At 45.0% G+C, this 21532-nt stretch overlaps 1 protein-coding gene and 1 non-coding gene across 5 annotated transcripts in view; one reads left to right on the top strand and one right to left on the bottom strand.

The window, feature by feature from the left end:
* Positions 1-420: 420 nt before the first annotated feature.
* On the bottom strand, positions 421-493 carry trnat-ugu. Its single transcript has one exon. It is a non-coding gene; the product is annotated as a tRNA-Thr (tRNA).
* Positions 494-3285: 2792 nt separating this feature from the next.
* Positions 3286-21532, top strand: part of ccdc85cb (coiled-coil domain containing 85C, b) — a 32713-nt gene continuing 14466 nt past the window's right edge. For 2 of the 4 annotated variants that reach the window (XM_031581118.2, XM_031581117.2), the window contains exon 1: positions 3286-4851. In XM_031581118.2, coding sequence (XP_031436978.1) covers positions 4143-4851 — 709 coding nt within the window. In that variant the 5' untranslated portion in view covers positions 3286-4142. The remainder of the gene's footprint in view (positions 4852-21532) is intronic. The other 2 variants (XM_031581119.2, XM_012829901.3) reach the window with 1 other exon arrangement.

Raw genomic sequence — 21532 nt, 5'->3', positions numbered from 1 at the left:
CATTTTCCAATTAAACTTAATAATACACCTATAATTGAATTTATACTGTCACAATCCTTTTTTTTTAAATCAAAAATATGAAATACCTGTCTCTTTTTTATGTACCAGTATTTATCCAGAACTGTGTTCATCCTGTTAATGTGCTTGTTCATGTTTGGGCACACAGTGACAAATCTATACACAAACTACACTCAAGCTAAAACAACAGCAATAAAACATGAATGTATAGAAGGATGGCCTATGTGTAGAGTTGTGTGAATGTGTAAGAGTAGAGGTCTTGTATGTACAACCAAATGTTTCACTGCACGTTATGCACAATGCTTCTGAATTAATTCTGCCACTATTTATTATGTATGCACTGCTATATTGCAGTATGTTTATTCCTGACTACTTTCACTGGTGAAAAAACTGCCCGGATCAAGGCCCCAGCGAGGATCGAACTCGCGACCCCTGGTTTACAAGACCAGTGCTCTAACCACTGAGCTATGGAGCCAAGTAATGCACCTAGTGGTAGGTTTTGGTATTAAAACTGGTCATTTCACATGTATTCATCAGTTATACATATGGATACGTTCTGTTTTTTTTTTTATATACAGATTATACCGGGCATTAGTCAAACTCAGTGAATAGTTAATTGTAGGCTACTATTAAGACTAAAACAATGTTCGTGTGGTTCTTGGTAATCTAACAGTATCACGAGGGTCATTGTATACATATGTATGTATTAGTACAGGTACACTAATAATACAAAAGCAATATGGGTTCAATAGTAATATAACGGTAGTCATATTTGCGTTTGGCAGAATTCGTGTTAAAAGAACCGTCTTCAATTTCAAAGGGTCCACCCTTCAACACTGTAATTCTTTGTTTGTGTCCACTAGATGGCGGTGTTCTCAAGGGGGTTGTAATTACACCAACACCGCGAGATACCGCCAGACAGCTAAATTGACCAATTTGCTAGTAAGGAATTTGTAGAGTAATGGACTGCGCCACAACAAACAATAAATACTAGACAACCCTTTTCACTACTTTTCTGAGATGACAAACGTTATGTCAGAAACACTATAGGAGCTGCTAAGGCCTTTGAGCAAACATGTTAACTGTGTAAACAAGGGAAACCACACTGTTAGCAAGCTAGCTAGCCAACATGCCATACTTATCCACAGAGGTTGAGTAAATGTATATAACGGCAGACAGCAGAAGTAAAACTCAGTAAACCTCACCCCAGACACTTAAAGACAGCCTCGAACTTATTTGTCCCGCGGCCCAGTCATGTCAGACACTGGGATTATAAGGCCCACATTTTAAGTGGTAATGGACAGTTGAAGGAATCCGACTTTTTTGAAATATATTTGCTTCTTTTTCTTCGCGACCACTACAGCCCTTCATATGTTATGCCTATGTAATGTTTGATTACACCTCAATCAAGTAGCCCATATTTCCTGATCGCTTAAACATTAGTTTTATTCGGCCTACTTCGGTCAGCTGTTCCATAATTAGGCTACATTCAATTGTTCCGCACATTTTCCAGCGAGCACAGAAGCACCGGCCATAATTTGACTTTAGCAAAGGTTAAAGACTGACGCCGGACCACTGCCGTACAAGTGCTAGTGACAGGTATGAGCGCTCGTACACGTCTCCCTCTCATGCCTGAAGTTGCGAGTTCGAGTCTGGTGCGTGACTGTGCTTGTCTACTACACAGCGTACTATATATATAAGTTAATAAGTATTATAATAGTTGATCACTGTTTGATTCACAGCGACATAACTTCATTCTTTCAAACTGAGAAGAAAAATGACAGCAGAGATCCAACGCCAATGTCAGCAGGATAACATTACTTAGCTACGGCTAGGATGGCTAACACCAACTTGGATTTTTTTTGTTGACATCTTAATACCTAAAGATGTAGAGAACGATGTACAGATCAGTGCATTTATCCGTCAACAATCAATATGTTGCATGCCATACATTTGTTTTGAATAATATTAAGACAACGTCATGTCATCAATTGAATACAGCACTCGAAACTGCCTACAATTTCTACATAGGACTCAGAAAGCCAGTAGCACCTTTTAAATGTTGTTTGCTAATCTTTTAGCCCAGTCTTGCCTTCATATTTGCCTCAGAATGAGGCCATGCCCTTTCTAGACTCTAAATGAGGTATGTTTGTAAGTATATAATATGAGATTGATTTTGAGATTTTTCCCTGTAGGGGGCACACCAGGAGGACTGAAGGTAGGAGACTGGGTAGGCCTATGCTTTTGACTCCTCCCCTGCATCCTATACATCAGGGTAATTAGCTATTCTGATTGAGCATGCAACTGTGCATTACTAATTAAGCATTATACTAATGGCAATGTCAAGAATTATGATTAAAAGTGAAAGGTATCGTTTAATATTTTGCTATTTTTAGTTACTAGGCTAGTTGGGATATGACAACAAGTTTCAGTATAGTAAATACACACTTTGTGGGCATTTTCCTCTGTCATTGAAACCATAACACTTAAACTCCTGTCCTGAAGCCCACAGGTTTTCAGGGAACACCATGTGCACATCTCCCATTTCTAAGAACACTATGGTGTGTGGAATTGTATTTTGCCAGATCATTCAGAAACTCAGGCAGGACGGGAAAGATCAGTTGTCAGTGCCATAACCCACAGGTTATCCCAGTCCCAGTAATTACACGTTAAAACATTCTCACAGTTGTTTAGTAGACATACTTGTTATGTAAGACCAGGGTGTACAAAAATAGTGAGGTCTGGTTGGGGTGGGGGTGGTTAGGTTTTTACATACAAACATAACACACATAAGAGACCTGTTGCTCTTTACATGAAACAAATTGTATTTGTGTCACTCCTAAGGTATACCATCTGAACGGGATTGTTATTGATACAGTCGCCTACATAAGTTGTTTATTTTATCAATGACGTTATGTGAAACGTTAGCTAGCCTACTAATATGAAAGAAATGTCCTGCTGCCAACGTGCGTCTAAAGAGGAAAGGGAGCTGCGCTCGCGCCCTCTCTTACAACTCTCACACACAGCGAACACTAAATAACAAGTCTTAACTGAATAAAGTATGCAGTCGACTCAGAGGAGAAGTTCTCAACCGCTGACTTTTTTCATCCAGTTCTATTTTGCTACAGATTTTATTTACATAAAAAAAAAAATACACCACATCTGGTTACGGGTATGTGTAAGCCGTAACCTATTACTTGTCCCCTAATTGGTTAGGGAGCAGGTGCACTTTTCAGTCTTGTATTGCTCACTGTCCCTTTAAGAAGGCAGAGCCAAGCAAAAGATAGGCTTGACCATACTTTTCATCTCAATACCTGCTCAGACTCTTTCCCTTCGTCTTGATTGGCCGTCTTGGCCAAAATCCTCTTGAATGATTTCAAACCAATCCTTTGGAAACGGGGGAGGACTGTGCTGCTAATTCCTAACCGAGAGAGGATTCAATCCCCCTCCGTTTACCCCTTTTGGGGAGAAAAAGTCTCAAGGCTGGCAGATTGAGCGTGTATCGGAGCGTACGTTTCTTGCCTTTAAGCAACATGGAATTTTGAAAGTGATTTCATATTGGACATTTGTGAATTACACTCGAATACTATAGCGTGAATGTTAAGGATTTTTTGCTGTCTTTACGTCTTGTGAACCCTTTTATTTTGCTTAACTCGAGTCCTAGAATTTTCTGCACATGCTACGGAGAATACATCTCCGCCACATTGTGATATTTGCTAACGTTAGTGCTCACGCAATGATGGAGCTAACGTTTTGACTCCAAAAACACATTTTTATACGGTAAGATCTCAAGCGCTCAATTTCTTTTGCACATTTGTTTTTTTTAATCTTTCGGTCGTAATATATAGTTATTTAAACAAATACACTGTTGAGTATTTTAATTACTTAACAAATACGAGGAACAATCGACACAGACTGGACGTGGGTGGGAGGGAACGGTTCATGTGAGTCGTCAGTCAAAATTCATAGATTCCGTGGAGTGGTTGTAACTTGGCTAGGGTGGTAGATGATTTTTACCGAAACTGTGCAACAGATTATTATGCACTTGCGTTCCATCACAATGGCTCAGTTAAGGCTCGGATAACTTTTAACTCGGACCGTGGAAATAAATCTTATCCGAGGATATGGCGAAACATTGCACTGACGGACTTAGGGATGACCTTAGTAAGGTTTCCGATGAGGAACTATTGAAATGCAGCAAGGAGGAGCTGGTCAAAAGACTGAGAAAGGTGGACAGCGAGAAAATGAACTTAATGATTGAACACGGCAACATGATGAAAGATGTCAACCGTCGGCTGCAGGTGCATCTGCACGAAATTCGAAATCTAAAAGATGTAAACCAGAAACTTCAGGATGACAACCAAGAGCTCCGGGAACTTTGCTGTTTCCTAGATGATGACAGGCAGAAGGGCAAGAAGCTGTCACGGGAGTGGCAGCGCTTCGGCAGGTACACGGCCAGTGCCATGTGGAAAGAGGTCGGCCTGTACCAGCAGAAGCTGAAGGAGCTTGAGGCCAACCAGGAGAGCGTGACGCGTGAGAATTCGGACCTGAAAGAAATCATCCTCATGTTGGACGAGGAGAGGAATGGAGCAGGGTCAAGGAGCTCCATTGACAGCCAGTCGAGCTTGACCAACCTCAATGGGGGAACGAGTAACGTTCGAGACGTGGGGGACGGGAGCAGCACCTCCAGCACGGGAAGTGCGGGCAGTCCGGACCACCACCACAACCACGCACACAAAACTGTGGAGACCAAAGTGGGGACCATCATAAGGAGGTCTATGGATGACCTCTTGGCTCCAAATCACCACAGAAGTATTCCTAATGGTCTCAACGGTAAGTGGACACACCAGATGCACCTGTAATCACCACTCTCACCTTGAGGTCACTGTGATGCCTAGCAGACATTCTTCAGTTGACAGTTCTTAGCTATTGTCTCTTACCTCCTTGAAATGGCCTCTCTCTTACCAAAGCCACGATGGGACATTTTAGCTGATTCAGAAGCCAGCCAGGTTTGCCACACACATACTGGCCATACATTTGGGTGTCTTTTTTGCTTTGGTTCATACTAATATATCTATCCAGTTTCTTCAGTTCGCATTTCTGAATTTATAATCTGTCACTTGTACCATTACACTTAAGTGATAATGTAGAAATGCGCACAGAGATTTTCATCAAGAGGGTCACCATGCATTAAACAGTTTGTGAGCAAACTGGTTCAATTGACCTGGTCATCTTGTTCCGCTTTAAAAATGTTAATTCAGTATTGACGCTTCTCAGACAAGTAGGCCTAAAGTGTAGATCACAGTAACAGTTAACACAGTAATATTGTCCTTATTCAGTTGTTATTATCTGTTCCATTGTCTGCAAGGTGTCCAGCAGACAACTTGTGTTTAAATACAATTAGTTACAGTTCAGCTGTCATCTTCTTATTAGGAGGATTACAAAGTACAACAAATTTGCATACATTTGGACAACACATTAAACCCCTACAGGCCAATGCATGGATTTAGGTCACTTAGTATCATAAAAACATTAAAGAGGAGCTTATCTTAATTGTATTTGGAAGGGATTGTGTTCTCTGCCCATGCTGTGATTTTAGATGATGAGGGCATGCACAGTGCAGGCAGCAAACTAACTAGAACTCCACACCTCTGTTTAAGGACCTTGGTACCCGCTTGGTCAGAGAATTTGCTAAAACTCTGTAATGAAATAGGATGCTAAGCCTGGCTTTCGCTGCTCTGGACTGCAACTACACAGCCGTCCAGTCCATCCATGATGGATAAAAAAGAAATCTCTTTCGTGCAGCCTGCTCCAAAAATCCCCCTTTTTGCTGGAGCGTGGCATGCACATCCAAGAGAGGATACAAACGAACGCAACCCTGATATGATGGGGTTGAGTGAGGGAGGAGGCAACCCTTTGTCTTGCATCTGTCATTAGCCATGATTCCAAGAATCTCTGACATCTTAAACCCTTTCCCACCCTGCCCTTTCCACCCCAGACAGATATCTTTTAATCTGCTCAGAAACACATTACTGGTATATTATTACGTCATAGCACCAGCAGCCGAAACTTGGCAGCTGCCGGCCCAGGCCTCAAGCTTCACGTAACTGAGTGGTTGCGGCACGCTCTTCCCCGTCCTCCGACGGAGGATTGTGGGTCACCAAGGCCTGACTTCGGCTGTCTCAGAGCTGCGTTGATCCCTTTGTTTCTTCCCCACGGTCTGACTCACATGTTTTGTCGGGAGCCCTGTGTCTGTTGTACGCTGGCCTGGAAACCCACTTTCCTTTCCAGTCATGGCTGGGAGAGCCACCCACAGCTAGACCAATCAATGAGAGGAAAACAAATGTTTAATGGACAGGTCTCTGTGTGTGTGTGTGTGTGAGAGGCTTGTGTGGTCTGTGTGTGGAGTTGGATAACTTTTTTTTTACGGCCAGCGTGTGCAGATGTTGGAGGGCAGCTGGGTGGGATGGGGCTCTCCGCTGGGACCCTCAGCAGATACACAAGAAAAACCACAGTGAGACGCTAAGTGCGTAGAGGCAGCATGATACTGGTTTGGTGAAGTGCTGCCATGTTGGATAGAAAACCCACAAGCTGGTGGTGTGTGGAGGTGTGTGGTTTAGAGAGCGAAAGAAAGTGGTGTGTGGGACGTGTGGAAAAATAACTTTCAGGCGCTCCTCAGGTCTCCCGTTGGGCCGCAAAGCTAGAGTACGCTAGTCAGCTAAAATTTGCAGCTGTCCTGTTAGTATCCAGATGATGTGATTGTAATTACCGCAAAAAGAAAGCATATTTCATTATAGTTTCAGCATCACAACGATGTAAAAAACTACTTTAATAATATAAATGTCTGATATGCATTTATTAACGATGGGTTAATGTTGGCTCTGATATTGCAGAGTCTTATCAGTGTGGCTGATGTGACAACTTTACTGTCTCAGTAGAGAAAGGCAGAGGTCCTAAATTGACTTGGCAACCAACCTCTGAAACTAATAGCTTATGATTTCCTCTTCTGCTGTCTGTGTTTTTTTGACTGACAGCTCAGAAGGGTTTCCTGGGCAACGGAGCGTATAAATTAAACTTATGTAAGTCTACAGAAAATCCTGTCAGTCACTGTGAAAATATATTCTATATATTCATATATTTAAAAGGTGCATCAGCCAAGTGGGGTTTTAGTGTGTTGACCAGGCTGCATAACGACTGCTGTACTGTCTTGTGATGAGAGACGAGAGGTTCAGACGCAGACAACGCCCACCCCACCCCACCTTCCTTACATCACCCGCCAACTGCTCCTTCCCCCCAAAGCACACACACCCCTCTTCTTGCATCACCCCATTCTAGAAGTTCCCAGCAGTAAAGAGAGGTGAATCAGAGACCCAAACAAAAGAGCTGAAAGAGGTCTGTTGGCTGCGGTTGAGTTTCCCGGGATGGGGGGGTGCGTCAGGGTGGGGGTCCGGGAGTGGGTCAGTCTGGGAAGAGGGACAAGGGGTGGAGGAGGGGAGTGATGGTGGGTAGCTAGGGGTGCGGGAGGGTTGGGGTGCAGTGGTGGGGGTGGGGGTTTGATGGAGCCTGATGCAGCCTGCTGTCGGGGTAATTGGATTTCTTTGAGTAGGGAGGTTGGAGTCCGGTGCCGAGTCATCACTGAGGGATAATGTTGGGGTGGATAGCTGACTGGCTGGTTCTGTCACAAGTCTGGCACTCTTCTCGTGGGAGGGGAAGTTGCCGGATTTTGGTATGATGTGATTCTGCAGAGGGTTCTCATTGGGTTTATTCCCGCGGCATTCCTGTCTGTGTCCACTTACGTTTGTTCGGGAGTCGGATTTCACGGCAAAGTTTTGCTCTAATATAACACAGTCCTGCTTCCAACTCTGCAGGGAATCACTTAAACCGAAAGTGAGTTTTGCCTGGAGTTTTGAACTGTGCACATGTAGCTGTATACCAGAGACAAAGGGAGTTTCTTTTTTTCTGTTGACCAGACGCAGTACCTTTTACAAACCCATTCTCCAAATTACCAAATTACCTGACCTCACACAGACGCCCTTTCCCATTGATCATCACTCTCCCCTTTGCATGCTGATCATGACATGATGTGACTTGAATGACCGAGACATTTTCTTCCCTTTTTGCCTGGAATATTGATTACATTATCCTTTCATCCTAGTTCACAGGCATACATCTTCCCCAAAGTAAACATTTGCCTTTTAGCGTGAGGCCCTGTGTGCTCGCTATGCGCGGAATAGATCATTATGCTTAAGCTGTCCACAGATATGCTAATTGGAGAGGGTGTTGCTCTCTTGGCAGCTGTGACCCTGGAAGGGGTTAATCCCACTCTCTGGGCGAGACTGACTTCTGTTGTGTTGGTTTAGTAGGGGGCCGCATGGAGATACAGTTGGTGGAATCTGGTGTTGGTGGGGGGATGAAGTGCAGAGCTGTGCACACACACACACATGCACACACACACACACGCACATAAACATTCTTATACACATCTTCGTAAGGGATGTTTCAGAGTCTGGAGTAGGAGGAACACGTGTCCAGAGAGGCAAGGACGTGTGAGCAATAAACTGCTTATGAGGCCTATGTGTGTATGAGAATGTTAATATGCGTGTGTGTGTGTGTGTGTGTGTGCGTGCGCGCGCATGTGTTTTTATCACTTTTGATCAACACCAAGGCCTCTTATAACACCTATGTGTGTATGAGAGAGTGTTTGTGTGTTTACTTGTGTGTGTGTGTGTGTGTTTTGCCTCTGTGCATCAACCCCACTGTGGGCTTCTCGCTACTCATTCCTCTGAGGATCTCAACTGAGATAGTGACCAGCCTGGCGGGCCAGAGTGAGATGGTCCAACCTGCTCTCCTGGTCCCGCACAGTGTTTTCATTCCCGCACAGGTTGTGAGTCAGTGATTTACATTCCAAAGACTGAGTTTCAGCCCCTGTTCTACCCCCTGCCCTTTGTGAATGATAGGGCATGTGCATAGTTCCGGTACCTTACCCCATGACCGCACATTCTTCCCTGTCAGTGGGACAGGAATGTGCAACCGATACCAACATTTAAAAGGTAAATTGACTACATTTATATAGAGCTTTTCTACTCATAGAGCACTCAAAGCGCTTTACAGATGAATGCCTCAGACATCTACCCATTCTGCGCATATAATTCTTTACCTCTCCTTAGTTTCTGTTCTCAAGCCATTTGGACCTTGGGGCCTAGCCTAGTATGTAACATAAGTGGTGTATGTCTCTTCTATCTCTGTGAGTCAGATGTTTTTCACTGTTTCCTTGCTGTTACGTAGGTTCTTTGCTGATCAGTAGCTACCCATAATGTATCGCAGAATTGAATTGCAATACTTGTCGTAAAGAATCGCAATAGTATTTTATTGCGACCCAAATATCGTGGTGTGTGTGTGTGTGTGGGTGTGTGTGTGTGTGTGTGTGTGTGTGTGTGTTTATGAAGCTGAGTTTCATCAGGGGAATTCCTACTTTGGGGAGAGTGTCAGTTAGCGTCCTCCCCAGGGAGCCTGGGATCTGATGAGCGGTTTGGGACGGAGGAAAACTCTCTGTTCTATGTCAGAGGGGTGGGAATCCCCGGGGTCCACCGCTCCTTTCCTTTCCCTTCCTGTCCTGTCCATAACCAATTCAATAATATCACCATTTAGCAATATAATACAATTCTGCAATAAAATGCGATTGTATTGATATTTTAAATCCATTAAAAAGGTTAACCTTCAACAATAATGAAAACAATATTTAATCAAAGAACTAAGAGCTCCATTACTACAGTGGAAAGCACTCCCGTAGTTGCCTATTAGTCAGTTGAACACCGACTGCACATGTATAATTCAGTAATCTAAGACTGACTCTCAGCATCAGAAGCAATTCGAAACAATACTGTTTCAAAGGATTATGTTACTTAACTGAATCAACACCCTCTCCCCCCCCCCCCCCCCACACACACACACTATCTTGTGTATTGTCAGAAAGCTTGCAGGTCAGGAATTCCCACATTCCGGGACAGCCCGGAGGAAGTGGAACTCATTCAGTATGAATAGATGGTGAGAGAGACAGATACAGAGAGAAAGCGAGAGAGAAAGAGAGGGAGAGAGAGAGAAAGAGGGGGTGGGGCAGTTATGACGGGAGTTTTTTGTCACTTTGAGACCTGCGGTCGGATCCACCGCCCAGAGCCATCAGAGAGGCTTCTCTCCGACAGAATGAGGTTAAAGTCCCCATCAGCTGAGAGAGCCACGGAGAGTACAGCACAGCCCAGCACAGCCCAGCCCAGCACAGCCCAGCACAGCCCAGCACAGCCCAGCCTTAAACAGAACATGGCTGACGGGCTGCTTTGAATTGATGTGAAGCATCGCCTGTGTGTGTGTGTGTGTCTCTGTGTGTGTGTGTGTGTGTGTGTGTGTGTTGGCATCAGAGTGCTGTGTTCTTAGAACACTCCGTTTCAGCCTCTTAGTGCCCCTCCTCACTACTAACCCATCCCACTCCTGACTGTCACCTCCAAAAATTGGAGAGGAACTCTTGGAATGGCTATACTCTGTAGTGAATGAGGGTTGGGGTGGATGAGGAGGGCGCGGGCGCGCGTGAATGTGGGTGTGGGGTGGGGGGGGGTCAGGCTGGTCACCATGGCAACAGCAGCAATGAGCCCTGGCATTCTGGACTGCCCACTGCACTGGCTGACTGGCTTTGAGAATATCGAGAGAGAGGAGGCGGGGTCACGGTGAGGGTGCATTTGTGGGGGGGAGGGTGCAGAGTTGGAGCAGGAGGTGAGGGTGGGGGGCGTGGGGGTGCTCGCAAGTGTTGCCCACTGAGCATGACATTACGTTAAAAGGGGTCGCTAGTTTGCCTGTGTCAGCTTCAGCCCATACCACATGCTGGGAGGGGAGGGGAGGGGAGGGGAGATCCACCCCACCCCTACCCACCAGCGACCTCCATTCTGTGGCTCCCAGGCGCACGGAGAGTTTTAGATGGATGGGTGTGGTCACTGCAGCCATGCTAGTACAGCAACATTTCCACTGACGCTCTTAATTATAGCAACTCCTAGAGCAGTTCCTCATTGCCTGCGTGCATATGTGTTATTCAAGGATTAATGTGAAACTACAACACTGTCGCTTAGTCAGGTGCTATTTCGTTAGGTATTTGGGACTAATTGTGTATGTATGTGAAGTCAAACTTTCAATGAAGTTAACAAGGTTTCATGAAATCAATCACTTTTTCGAACAAGTGTCCCTCTTTACCAGGGCAAGGAAGTATCTTTTAGTACATGCGTGTATCTTTGGCACAGAAATACAATTAGGTCAGAACGAGTCATAGCAGTGCCCTAATCCGGGGCTTGTTTCACTATTATACTAATTTGATGAGCTTCACAGAACGTTCCAGCGAAGCATCATCGATTGTTGCCGTTCAATGCGTTGCGGCACGATAGAGCTTTTGATGAGGTGGCCAAGGTGGTGGTACCCTGGCAGGGCTCTGGCCATAGAAGCATACCACCCAGTCAGCAATCCAATTCTGTTTATGCAAACTGTAGGTCACCTTCAGGAGGCCAAAAAAAACCACACACAGCCAAAAGTCAGATGCGCTGTGTGTCCTCGATGCCCTCCCAGGCCAATAAAGATGCCACTCTGTTTGTGTCTGTCAGCTTTTTTTTTTTTTTTTTTACTTCTTCTCGCTCTCGAGACTTAAGCTGAAGTGCAAACACCTCATTTTCTCCCATGGGGCTCGAGGCAACTTATGCCTGTCAGGGGCTCTTCTCTGACCTTGCCTGAGTGTATGTTTCACGCGGTCCCCCATCTATGCCACGAGACACTAGGGGTGGGAAAAAAATCAATTTTTCGATTTCTCTCGATTATCTCTAGAACGATTCCGTCTCGATTCAGAAAAGTTCATAATCGATTTTTTTAATAAAAAATAAAAAATAAAAAAAATTAAATTCTTTTTTTTTTTTTTTTTTACACATCCATTTTGTGTTGAAATGCAAGCTGCATCGATTATTGCATTGTTCATTGAAAGTCATAATTGTGACAAGGAAAAGCTTTTTCTCTAATAAAAAATAGAGAAGGTAATTCATCTGTTGATTTTCTTTAATTATCAAACACAAAGTAGGAAGTGATTTGAGACTCTGAGTAGCAAACTCAAATGTTTAAAAATCGACATGCATCGATAATCGTTTTATCGGTTTGGAATTGATAATCGATAATCGTTTTAGAATCGATAATCGGTTTAGAATCGAATCGTTGACCACTGAATCGGAATCGAATCGAATCGTGAGGTGCCAAGAGATTCCCACCCCTATGAGACACTGGGTCGGTTGCTTGTGGGTTAAATATGTAGATCAACTATTAAAGGCGCTGTCCTCAGCTCTGGCGAATGGTTGTTGATGTTTGAGCTCAGCAGCCGACCATATTACACTCCATGACTGCACCTTTAAAGCAAAAGTTGCTCATGTCATGCTTCGCTATGCTTTTAAAAGTTTCTCTGCGCATTACACAGCTGGATTCCCAGAGGTGGCTGAATTAGGCATATTTGGGCATGTTTTCCCCTCAGCTCTTGCGTGCCAGGACCCCCTGTGTGTGTGGCGCTGCACGACACCTGGTACTTCAGATGGGACCGGGCCACACTCACGTCATCAGATTCAGGTTCAGTGAGACACAAAAGAAAGCAGCCAGCGTTCCGCTCCAAAAGCCGCAAAAAAAAGTGAAACATTTTCGAAACAAATGTAAGTGGGTCAGTGGAGCCAGTCATCTGGCATTGATTGTTCCAAACCAAACGTGTTGCCTCACATTCAGGAAATGTTTTATTTTATTTATTTATTTAGTTTTTTTTGGCGGGGTGGTCCGGTCACCTTAACAGGAATTTCCGCTTTCTCTCTCTTTTTCCCTCTGGGTGTGTTTTAGTTTTTCTTCACTTTTTGGGTGGTGTCAGGAAAGAGCTGGGCCCTCGGTTATTGATAACACATTTGCTGGGAGTTGCTGCTCTTGTCTTCATTTCCCCCATCTAGCGCTCTGTAAAGTCAGATTTCCTTGGCTAGAGTCCCTCTCTCTCTCTTTCTTCCTTTCTCTCTCTCCCTCCCTCTCTCTAGCTCTCTCTCTCTCTCTCTCTCTCTCTCTCTCACACACACAGACACAGACACACACACACACACACACACACACACACACACACACAAACTCTCCCCCCTCTCTCTGTCTTGCTCTGTCTCTCTTTCTCTCTCTCTTTCAGTCTCGCCCCAGCCCGTCTGTGGGAAGACCTGGGGTGCATGCCGCGCTCAGCCAGGGAACAGCAGGCCATCTGTCCGACACCATTGTTCCCCAGACAAAGCTAAGGAGGGCTCTTTAAAAAGCCCCAACCAAACGCTGTGAAAGGAGCCTCCATTGGCCCTAAACGTCAGGCCCCCCAATCTCAACCAACCAACCAACCAACCAAGCCTGAGAACTGTGCAGGCCACACTGAAATAAATAGGAGTGATGACCAGGGGGAAAGAAAGAGAATTTAAAAGGGGTTATGGGGTTGTGTGGTGGTGGGAGGGGGTGGTGGGGGATGGGGTGTGGTCAAGCTCTACCATCTCACGCCCACAACAGGAGGCTGATAACCTCCCCTGCCAGGGTTGGGAAAAAGATTATGGAATGGCTAGCCACGGCCTTGATGCAGAACGGCTTGACCTCCTCCGATATATATATCAATCCGCTATCTCTTCATCCGCCCCGCATTACAGTTTTACAGGCCATTTGGACCAGAGAGCGGCATGAGCTCCAGTAAGTCATAAAACACAAATGAGAGCCATGGGAATGTCGGATCAGAGCGTTAATCTTTGTGGTCGGGACTGAGTGTGTGTTTGTATGTGTGCGTGCGTGTGTGTGTGTGCCCAGTCAAATTGTATCTTCACCGCGAACAAACAACCTTTGTGCCATACATAGCTAATGTGTTATCGTAAAGTAAAGCATGTTTTGTGGCTTTCATTGTATACAGTACTGACACGTCTCTGCCACTGTGCTGTCAGTTAACAGGTTTTACAGCCTTTAAATTCATGTTGATAATAAAAAGGATGGAAGGATTTCCAGAAGGGAATCTATTTAGTTTCACTTCTCACAGATAAAGCAGTTTAGTCTTAGAGGTTTGATGCTAAACCAGTTTGCCACACCTCCACATACCATAGGTTAGTCCAATTATTTATTGAAGTCATCAAAAACATCACCTGTGTGTGTGTGTGTGTGTGTGTACAGGTTTGTGTGTGAGTGGAGAGTGGAGGGTGCAACAAAAGCTTCTACATCTGATTGCATTACGTTGACATGGAAAGGAAGCTAAAAACCCACCCACGCCTGTATCCCCACCCCCATCCTTCCCCTCCCGGTCTCATCCTTATTACTGCAGTTTCCATGAACATCATAAAGAGCTTTATCTAAAAGCCTGTGATAATACAGAATGCAGGACTCGTGTGTGTGTGTGTGGGGGGGGGTTCTGAATGATTACTACCTTAAGCTAGCTTATACAGGTTCCCCTCACTGTTAGCAGAGTTATCTTCTCACAAAGAGCCAGGGAATCCATCAATCCACAGCTGTATCTCACTGATGCATTTGCCTTGCCAACTGTTGCATGGCACAGTCATTTGCCGGTGTCAGTTCACTTGGGGGGGGGGGGATATGATGGTTAAAATGAATAACTCAACAAAAACCAGTCAGCAAAGCGCCTCGCAAATCCCGTTAGTTTCTGATCCGCTTTTGTCCGAAGAGGTTCGTTAGGGGTTTTTATCAGAAGTGCAGATAATTTATGGTAATGCTACGACCGACTGGCTGGCTGGCTGACTTGGCAACAAACCCATCATTTCATCAGGGTTTTATTGGAAATTAGTTGAGAAGCACCATGTCATTTTGTGTCATATTTCTAGTATCAGTGCCTGACAACTATCCAACCCAAAGTCACAGAAATATTTGAGCCTCAACATTTTGTATGCAACACATATTTGCATTTTATCAGATAAAATCGGGATGTTCCAAGGTTAAATTGGCCAGCCGAAATTTCACTCAGTCAGTCATGGAGAGATAAAACAGTAGCAGGGCAGGAAGACAAAAATGTACTGGCTCTGCCTAAGAGAATGAAACAAAAAAGGTACAATTGGATATTTCTCACTATCGTGTCTCATTACTGCCGTAAACTATTTTCGTTGCTCCAGGCACGTAAGTGTGGACATACCTTATTTACTACCTTGTTACAGAGTTCTTGTTCTGTAGTGCCTCCATTTTGTTTCATCTCTTTCATCCTTTTTCATTAAGTCTGCACATTGAGAAAGGTGGCTTCAAAGATGGCTTTTGGCTCATTATGAATTAAGGCCTCATTTTATACAGCACACATAAATATTCAGCATGTGGGTCTATATTTATGTGTTTGTTTCCAGGGCGTGCATGTTTACTTTTCAAGGTGAACAACATGTGACAAAGCTATTTTTGTTTGGTGCATATTATTTCATTATATACATCCCTAGCTTCGTGCTTTGGAATTAATGTTAACCAGGTGGTCCCCCCTCAGTTCCTTTCCCTTCCTGCTCTACATCCTTTTTGTGTTTTATGCTTTTCATACATTTTATAACACAAGACTGAAGAGCCATATAAAAGATCACCCACTTTTGAGTCATTCTCCTCAGTTATGTTGCTTAGGCAATCATTTTGGCCAGCTGTTGGTCTTTGCCAGCGACTTTAGGCAAATCGATCATCCGCCACAAAATCCTCTGTGCTTCATCTTCTTTGTTCCAAAGTGGACAGGCCCTGTTCTCGTGGTCGTTATGTTTCAAACCAAGCAGACAGAGAAAGAAAAGAAAAAAAAAACACGCACACACACACACACATACACACAACATGAGGAGAAAATGCATTTGGGCAGCATCGGTTAAGTAGCTTACAGATAACGAAAGGAGATTAAAAGTGTAATGTTCTAGCCTTTTTTCCAAATGATGTGGAACGCGGCTTTTGCTCTCAATGTGCACGATTGGAACTCAGACCCTCCACGACTCTTTTCTTTTCCCTCCCTCCCCCTGATAAATCTAGTGCAGGATGTAGGCTAGCTGTATGGTGCAAATAGGAACTAGAAACGTAAGAGCACCATCAAAATAAATGGGTTAAAGGAGTCGTCCTACAGGGGGCAGAATCTCCAGCAGTGGCATGGTGGGCTATAGAGAAGGTAAGATGAAAGTCGCCCTCGAGGGCTAAGAGTGCTCTTGGCAGGGGGCTCAAGGTTGAGAGTCTTAGAATGTGGATATTGCGGCAGAAGAAGGCTCTTCAGCCGCTTGTTGCTAGGATACCCTCTCTTTTTTTTGTGCAACGTTGAGTAGTGTGCTCTGCCTCCTTGTTCACTTCCCCCCACTGTACGTTCCTTCTGTCACTTTCCTATTTGTTTAACTTCAAAGCAAGTTCAGTCTTGTTTGGGGGGGCGGATGCTAACATACTCAACTGCTGTAACTCGTGCTAGCAAACACAGTTGTTTTTGGAACATCCCTTTTGAAACTAAGAGTTATATCAGCTTCACTGCCATATTTTTTCCATTATTTTAAGTGACTGAAATAGAAATAAAGTGACAGACAGAATGCCTCATCCAATGGAAAATAAAAAGTTTTGAAACGCTGCCATTTACCAGGCTTTTATATCCTCTTCTTGAAAGCACTTTTTAATGGGCTTTTTTCCCCCCATGTCCTCACAAAGCTTGCAGTGCAGTATATGAGTGAGAACAGAGACAAAGTGGGGAAAGGGGTTATGTAAGGCACCCTCGTCTGGGCCTGGAAGAGAAAGTTGTGGGGAATCGTTGCAAGGCTCAGGTCATCGCTCACCACACAGCTGCGTCAGAGGAGGAGGGGGAAAAAAAAGACAGGAAAAAAAGAGCGAGAGAGAGAAAGAGCTAGAAGAGAGGGAGAGTTGGAAAACCAGTGTGCTGTTTCCATCTGTGGTGGAGAAGAGACAGTACCCCCATCATGAGTTCGCCTGGGGTCCCTGCACTGCAGTTCAAGCAGAGAAAATCCATCCAATCACGGAAGCTGTGCAGATCTGGCTCTGCAGAACCAAATGATGAAGGGATGAATGTGCGGCTGTCACAGATGACGCAAGACAGTGGCCCTAGCTGAAGCTTTAAGGGTCCCTTTTTTGCCCTTCAATGAGGCCGATGCATTCCTGAATGAATAGGTAAGAATACTAGACTCGACTGGAGCAGGCCCAGCCAGACCCCGCCTTGAGGGTCATCGATATGAAAAGCTATTGTAGCATAAGTAATGGAGCGAGAGGCATGCAGCCATGCGTGAAACCTCTCCCTTCACTTCCAGCATCTCATGAAGACACATACATGCACACACACACACCCACACTCATGCAACTGGAGAGAGCTGACAGGCTCGTAACCATACATAAACACACACACACACACACACTCATGCAACTGGAGAGAGCTGACAGGCTCGTAACCATACATAAACACACACACACACACACTCATGCAACTGGAGAGAGCTGACAGGCTCGTAACCATACATAAACACACACCACATGCACGGCTGCATGTACAGACAAGCATGTACTCTCACACACCATTACACAATGAGAGAAAGCTGTGTGAGGGCCTCCCATGCACAGTATAGTAGTTTAAGCCTCAGTGGAAAGTACTCTAAAGTACTGCAAGCACAGGGAGGCAAGGACATGCCTGTGGTCTTGGATCATGTTTTTTTCCCCCTTGCCCTTCCCCTTGTCAAAGTTACATAATATGATGATAGGATAATGATGATGTGACCTGATCAGAATGAAATGTGAAGTCCTTCGAATGACCACATTGGCAAACAGTCAATTAAGATGAAATGGAAAAGTCAAAGTCTTTGGTTGTGTGTTTTTATTTGAGAAAAGCGGAATGGAATGTGCCCTGACTAATAAAGAGATGGGTGATCACCCTGGCTCTTCTGCCCTCTGAACAGTTGCTTAGACTGGGGTGCTATAAACACCAGACACGTGCTCACTTACCCGATGTGGTAATCGTTCATTAGTGAAAACATTTAAATGACAGCACCCGCAGTTAAATGATTTCGGGAACGTTCAGTACCGAGACGGTAACCTTGTGAGTGACGAACCACTGCAAAGCAGCATTCGGATGACGGATCAATCAGTTGCGTAGTTAACATTCTCACACACACACACACACACACACACACACAGATTGTAAAGGAGAAAGATTGACTGCTGAATTTGGACAAAAAACATATGCCCCCCTTTAGGTAATCTACAGCTTTCAGCTGTAAGATGATTAAAGCTTGAATGGGTTGTATTAAAAACACAGAGGCAGATAAAATGGCTTAGACTTATTCCAAGCCAGTTACTATCAACCGACGGGTGAAATACCATGGCCTAAATCATTACTGGGTAGACAGTTTCCCCTCCATGCTGTTAATCATCTTTGTCTGAAATTATTTTGGGTTAGATGGCCTCTTGGTCTTATGGCATCACAACCACAATGCCACTTCACTTTTCAGACATCGAGAGCATATGGGGAGTTTGCTATTATTCCAACCAGATTGTTAAGGCCAGCATCAGAGGCAGTGTTCCTTCACTTTGTTTCTTCACGTTCTTGAAGCATGAAGCATAATGTGTCCAATAGAAATGTCTCCACTCCAGATTGTGCTCCCAGAATGCCTGTGCTGCAGCGGTTGAAGAGGGTGCATCACGGAATGTTTGTGTGCTCTGTAAAAGTCGGAGCCATCCATCTTGTTTGCTGAAGGGTGGGATCGCTCTCTATACTTCCCCATGGATGAGAGTTCAGGGGTGTAAATTAGGCGATCTGTAATGAGTAAAGGGATTGATGGGGCTTCATTAAGTTTTATGGGGCCCTCGGGTAGCATGGAGTGGGTCTACGTCAGATTGATATGGCTAAGGTTAACCATCTGGCCATAAAGCTCTCATCTCCGTCACTAATGGAATTTGTCCGCCGATCTCCACTGTCCAAGGCTTGCTAATATGTTTAATGGCTTTCCGATGCGGAAGTTGAAGGCACCCACTTTATAAATGCAGTGTTCATAGACCATTTGTGAAGTGACAGTGCAAGGGATGGACGACATCTGACTGGGTCACGTGTCGTTGAAGAGAAGGACGTGAAAGGACGTTCTGTACCATACAACAGTGCTGGTTCTTAGCTATGAGATTAAAGAATATTAGTCTTGCATTTGTGTCACGGCTCTTTGTGTTACAAGTACGTTGTCAGACAGTTCTTCAGCTTAGCATTAGCCTGACAGGCGTAGCTGATGTGTTTTCTGTTTGTGTGTGGGATTGTGTGTCTGTGTGTAGCCCTCTAGCAGCATGACCTACAAATCCAGCCAACACTCAGCCAACCTATTCAACTCACTAGGAGAAGAGTCAATAGCTCCAGCCACCTCGTGATCAAGTCTAACTGACATGGCTCGAAACCCAGTCGTCATAGGGGTTTGAAGCAGTTGTTTAAGCACGGAGTTGCAGGTTTTACACGGGGAAACAGCAAACCTGCACTCATGTCAAAATTGCAACTCTTGCCCTGAGAGGTCTGTGCTGTTAATTGAACTGTAAAACAGCATGGGGCAGCTACATGTGACTCGGCATGCTAAATCTGAAAGAACGCGAAACACACCCCAAGGACCGAGGCTGTCAGCCTCTGGAAGTGGTGGGGAGATGGCTTGACATGCAGAGCTTATTGTGGGGGGTCTGCACTTATTTATTTTAAGTTTCTGCTGCTTTCTGCCAGACATCGACTTGAGAATTGACAGAGGCTTTTCCTGTCAGCGAGACGTCTCTCTGTTGTCGGTACTTGTGGCGTAGGCGTCTGCCGAAGCAAAAAAAAAAAGTGACACCGCTTTAGAAGGCTTGAAATTAGCGTGCCGTCTCCTGCTACAAGGAGATTTGATGTCTGTTCTGAAATAGACTCTATGCAGGTCCCTCCTTTCTCTCCACCTCAAACAAGCTGGAGGAAGGGAAGCAATTGCCTCAACTGAACCAGAGCTACCTTTTCATAATATGAAACACTCCAAGCCAGGGAAGGAGTTTCCACCATCAAACATCTCACTCACTCCCTCCTGCCATATCAGTGCATCAGTTCGCTGTCCAGGGAGTGGAATGATAATTTGCTTCAAGCAGGCTTAATATTGTGGCCCTTCACAACAATGTTCTTTTAATACTTATTGTTGGTCTGCTAGTAAAAACTATTGGATAGACCTATAATGCTCACAATGCTCAGTCTCTGTGGGATGGTTCTGTCACACCCCCACAGGAACTGACAAGAAACGAGAGAAAAAGGGTTTGATATCACATGATCAGAGAAACAGCTCTCCACAGGTATTTTGTGACAATTGTGGACATGTAAAGCCCTTCATTTGAACACAAATCCACCCAACCCACTTCAGACCAGACCACACCCATTTGGAATTTACTATGGAGATGAGGTCTCTCTCGACATCATGGAAGTTGAACTATACACAGCAATGTATCCTCCACAAGCTGGCATGTCAAAGCAACCTGAGATCGGTTAACTTGGTTTGCCAAACTGAGAGAAAAGCACGGCGATCTGCGAGTCACTGCATTTTGAGGTTACTTTCTTGTCAGAGAGCAGAAGAGCTCTTACGTCTCCTCTTTGGTGCTGTGTGTTTTTTTTTTTTTTCTCCCCTCTTCCAGAGCTCAAGCTCTGTGGGTTTTTAATGGAAGCGAAAGTTGTACTTGTCCCCAGAATGCCATACATATTTAGCGTTTACTGCTTCCAGATAAACACATTTAGGTTCGTAGTTATATAAGCACAGCACTCTGCCAGCCGAGAGACAGACTCCCTCGTTGCTGGTATGTAGATGTATTCAAATGAAGTTGCCTCGAGGGGCTTGCATTGCATTGCAAAACACAAACACAGGAAGGGACCCGGGGTTAAACAGCCCCATGGGGGCGCTCCTGCCACCCACCTAACCCATCCGTTCTATGAAGCTCCTTGTGCATCCTTGCTGCCTGTCCTGGCATTCATGGCCTGCCAAGCTGGCTCTCCTCCCAGGGTGGCGAAGGTGGAGCTCAGCTCAGCTTAAAGCCAGGATTGAGGTTGAACAGTAGGGCTTTCGACTCCTGAGTGACTCGCACTGGTGCTGGGAGAGCAGCGCCAGAGACGAGGCCCGGTCGTGGCACGCCTAACCTTTCACAATCATCCCTCTTCCTGTCACAATGGATCACTGGCAGCGCCAAGGGAAGAAGGGATTGGCACCTCAGGGTGACGTTCAGCGCACACGGCTCGCCCTTTAAGATCAGGTTTGGTCAGGGAGTGGTTTCTGTTGTAGCAAGAGTTGGACTTAACCTACTTGTTTCCTTCAAGAATATGAGCATGCCTCTGCCTAAAAGACTGTTAACATCTTGTTATTGATGTCTACAGAGATTAGCCAGAATGCTAACAGAGTCTGAGCTCTTTTAAAAAATTCCTTTACCCTTACTTGAGAGCCTGCCACTGATAGTCAAGACTAGCCTTAGTGTCTAGGTGTGGCAGTGGCCGTTCAAAGGACATGAAGACAGGCGT

This window comes from Clupea harengus, chromosome 15 (genome assembly GCF_900700415.2).
Source record: "Clupea harengus chromosome 15, Ch_v2.0.2, whole genome shotgun sequence".
Classification (NCBI taxonomy): Eukaryota; Metazoa; Chordata; class Actinopteri; order Clupeiformes; family Clupeidae; genus Clupea; species Clupea harengus.
Note: the sequence above shows the minus strand (reverse complement) of the source record. Positions and strands in the feature narration are given on the sequence as shown.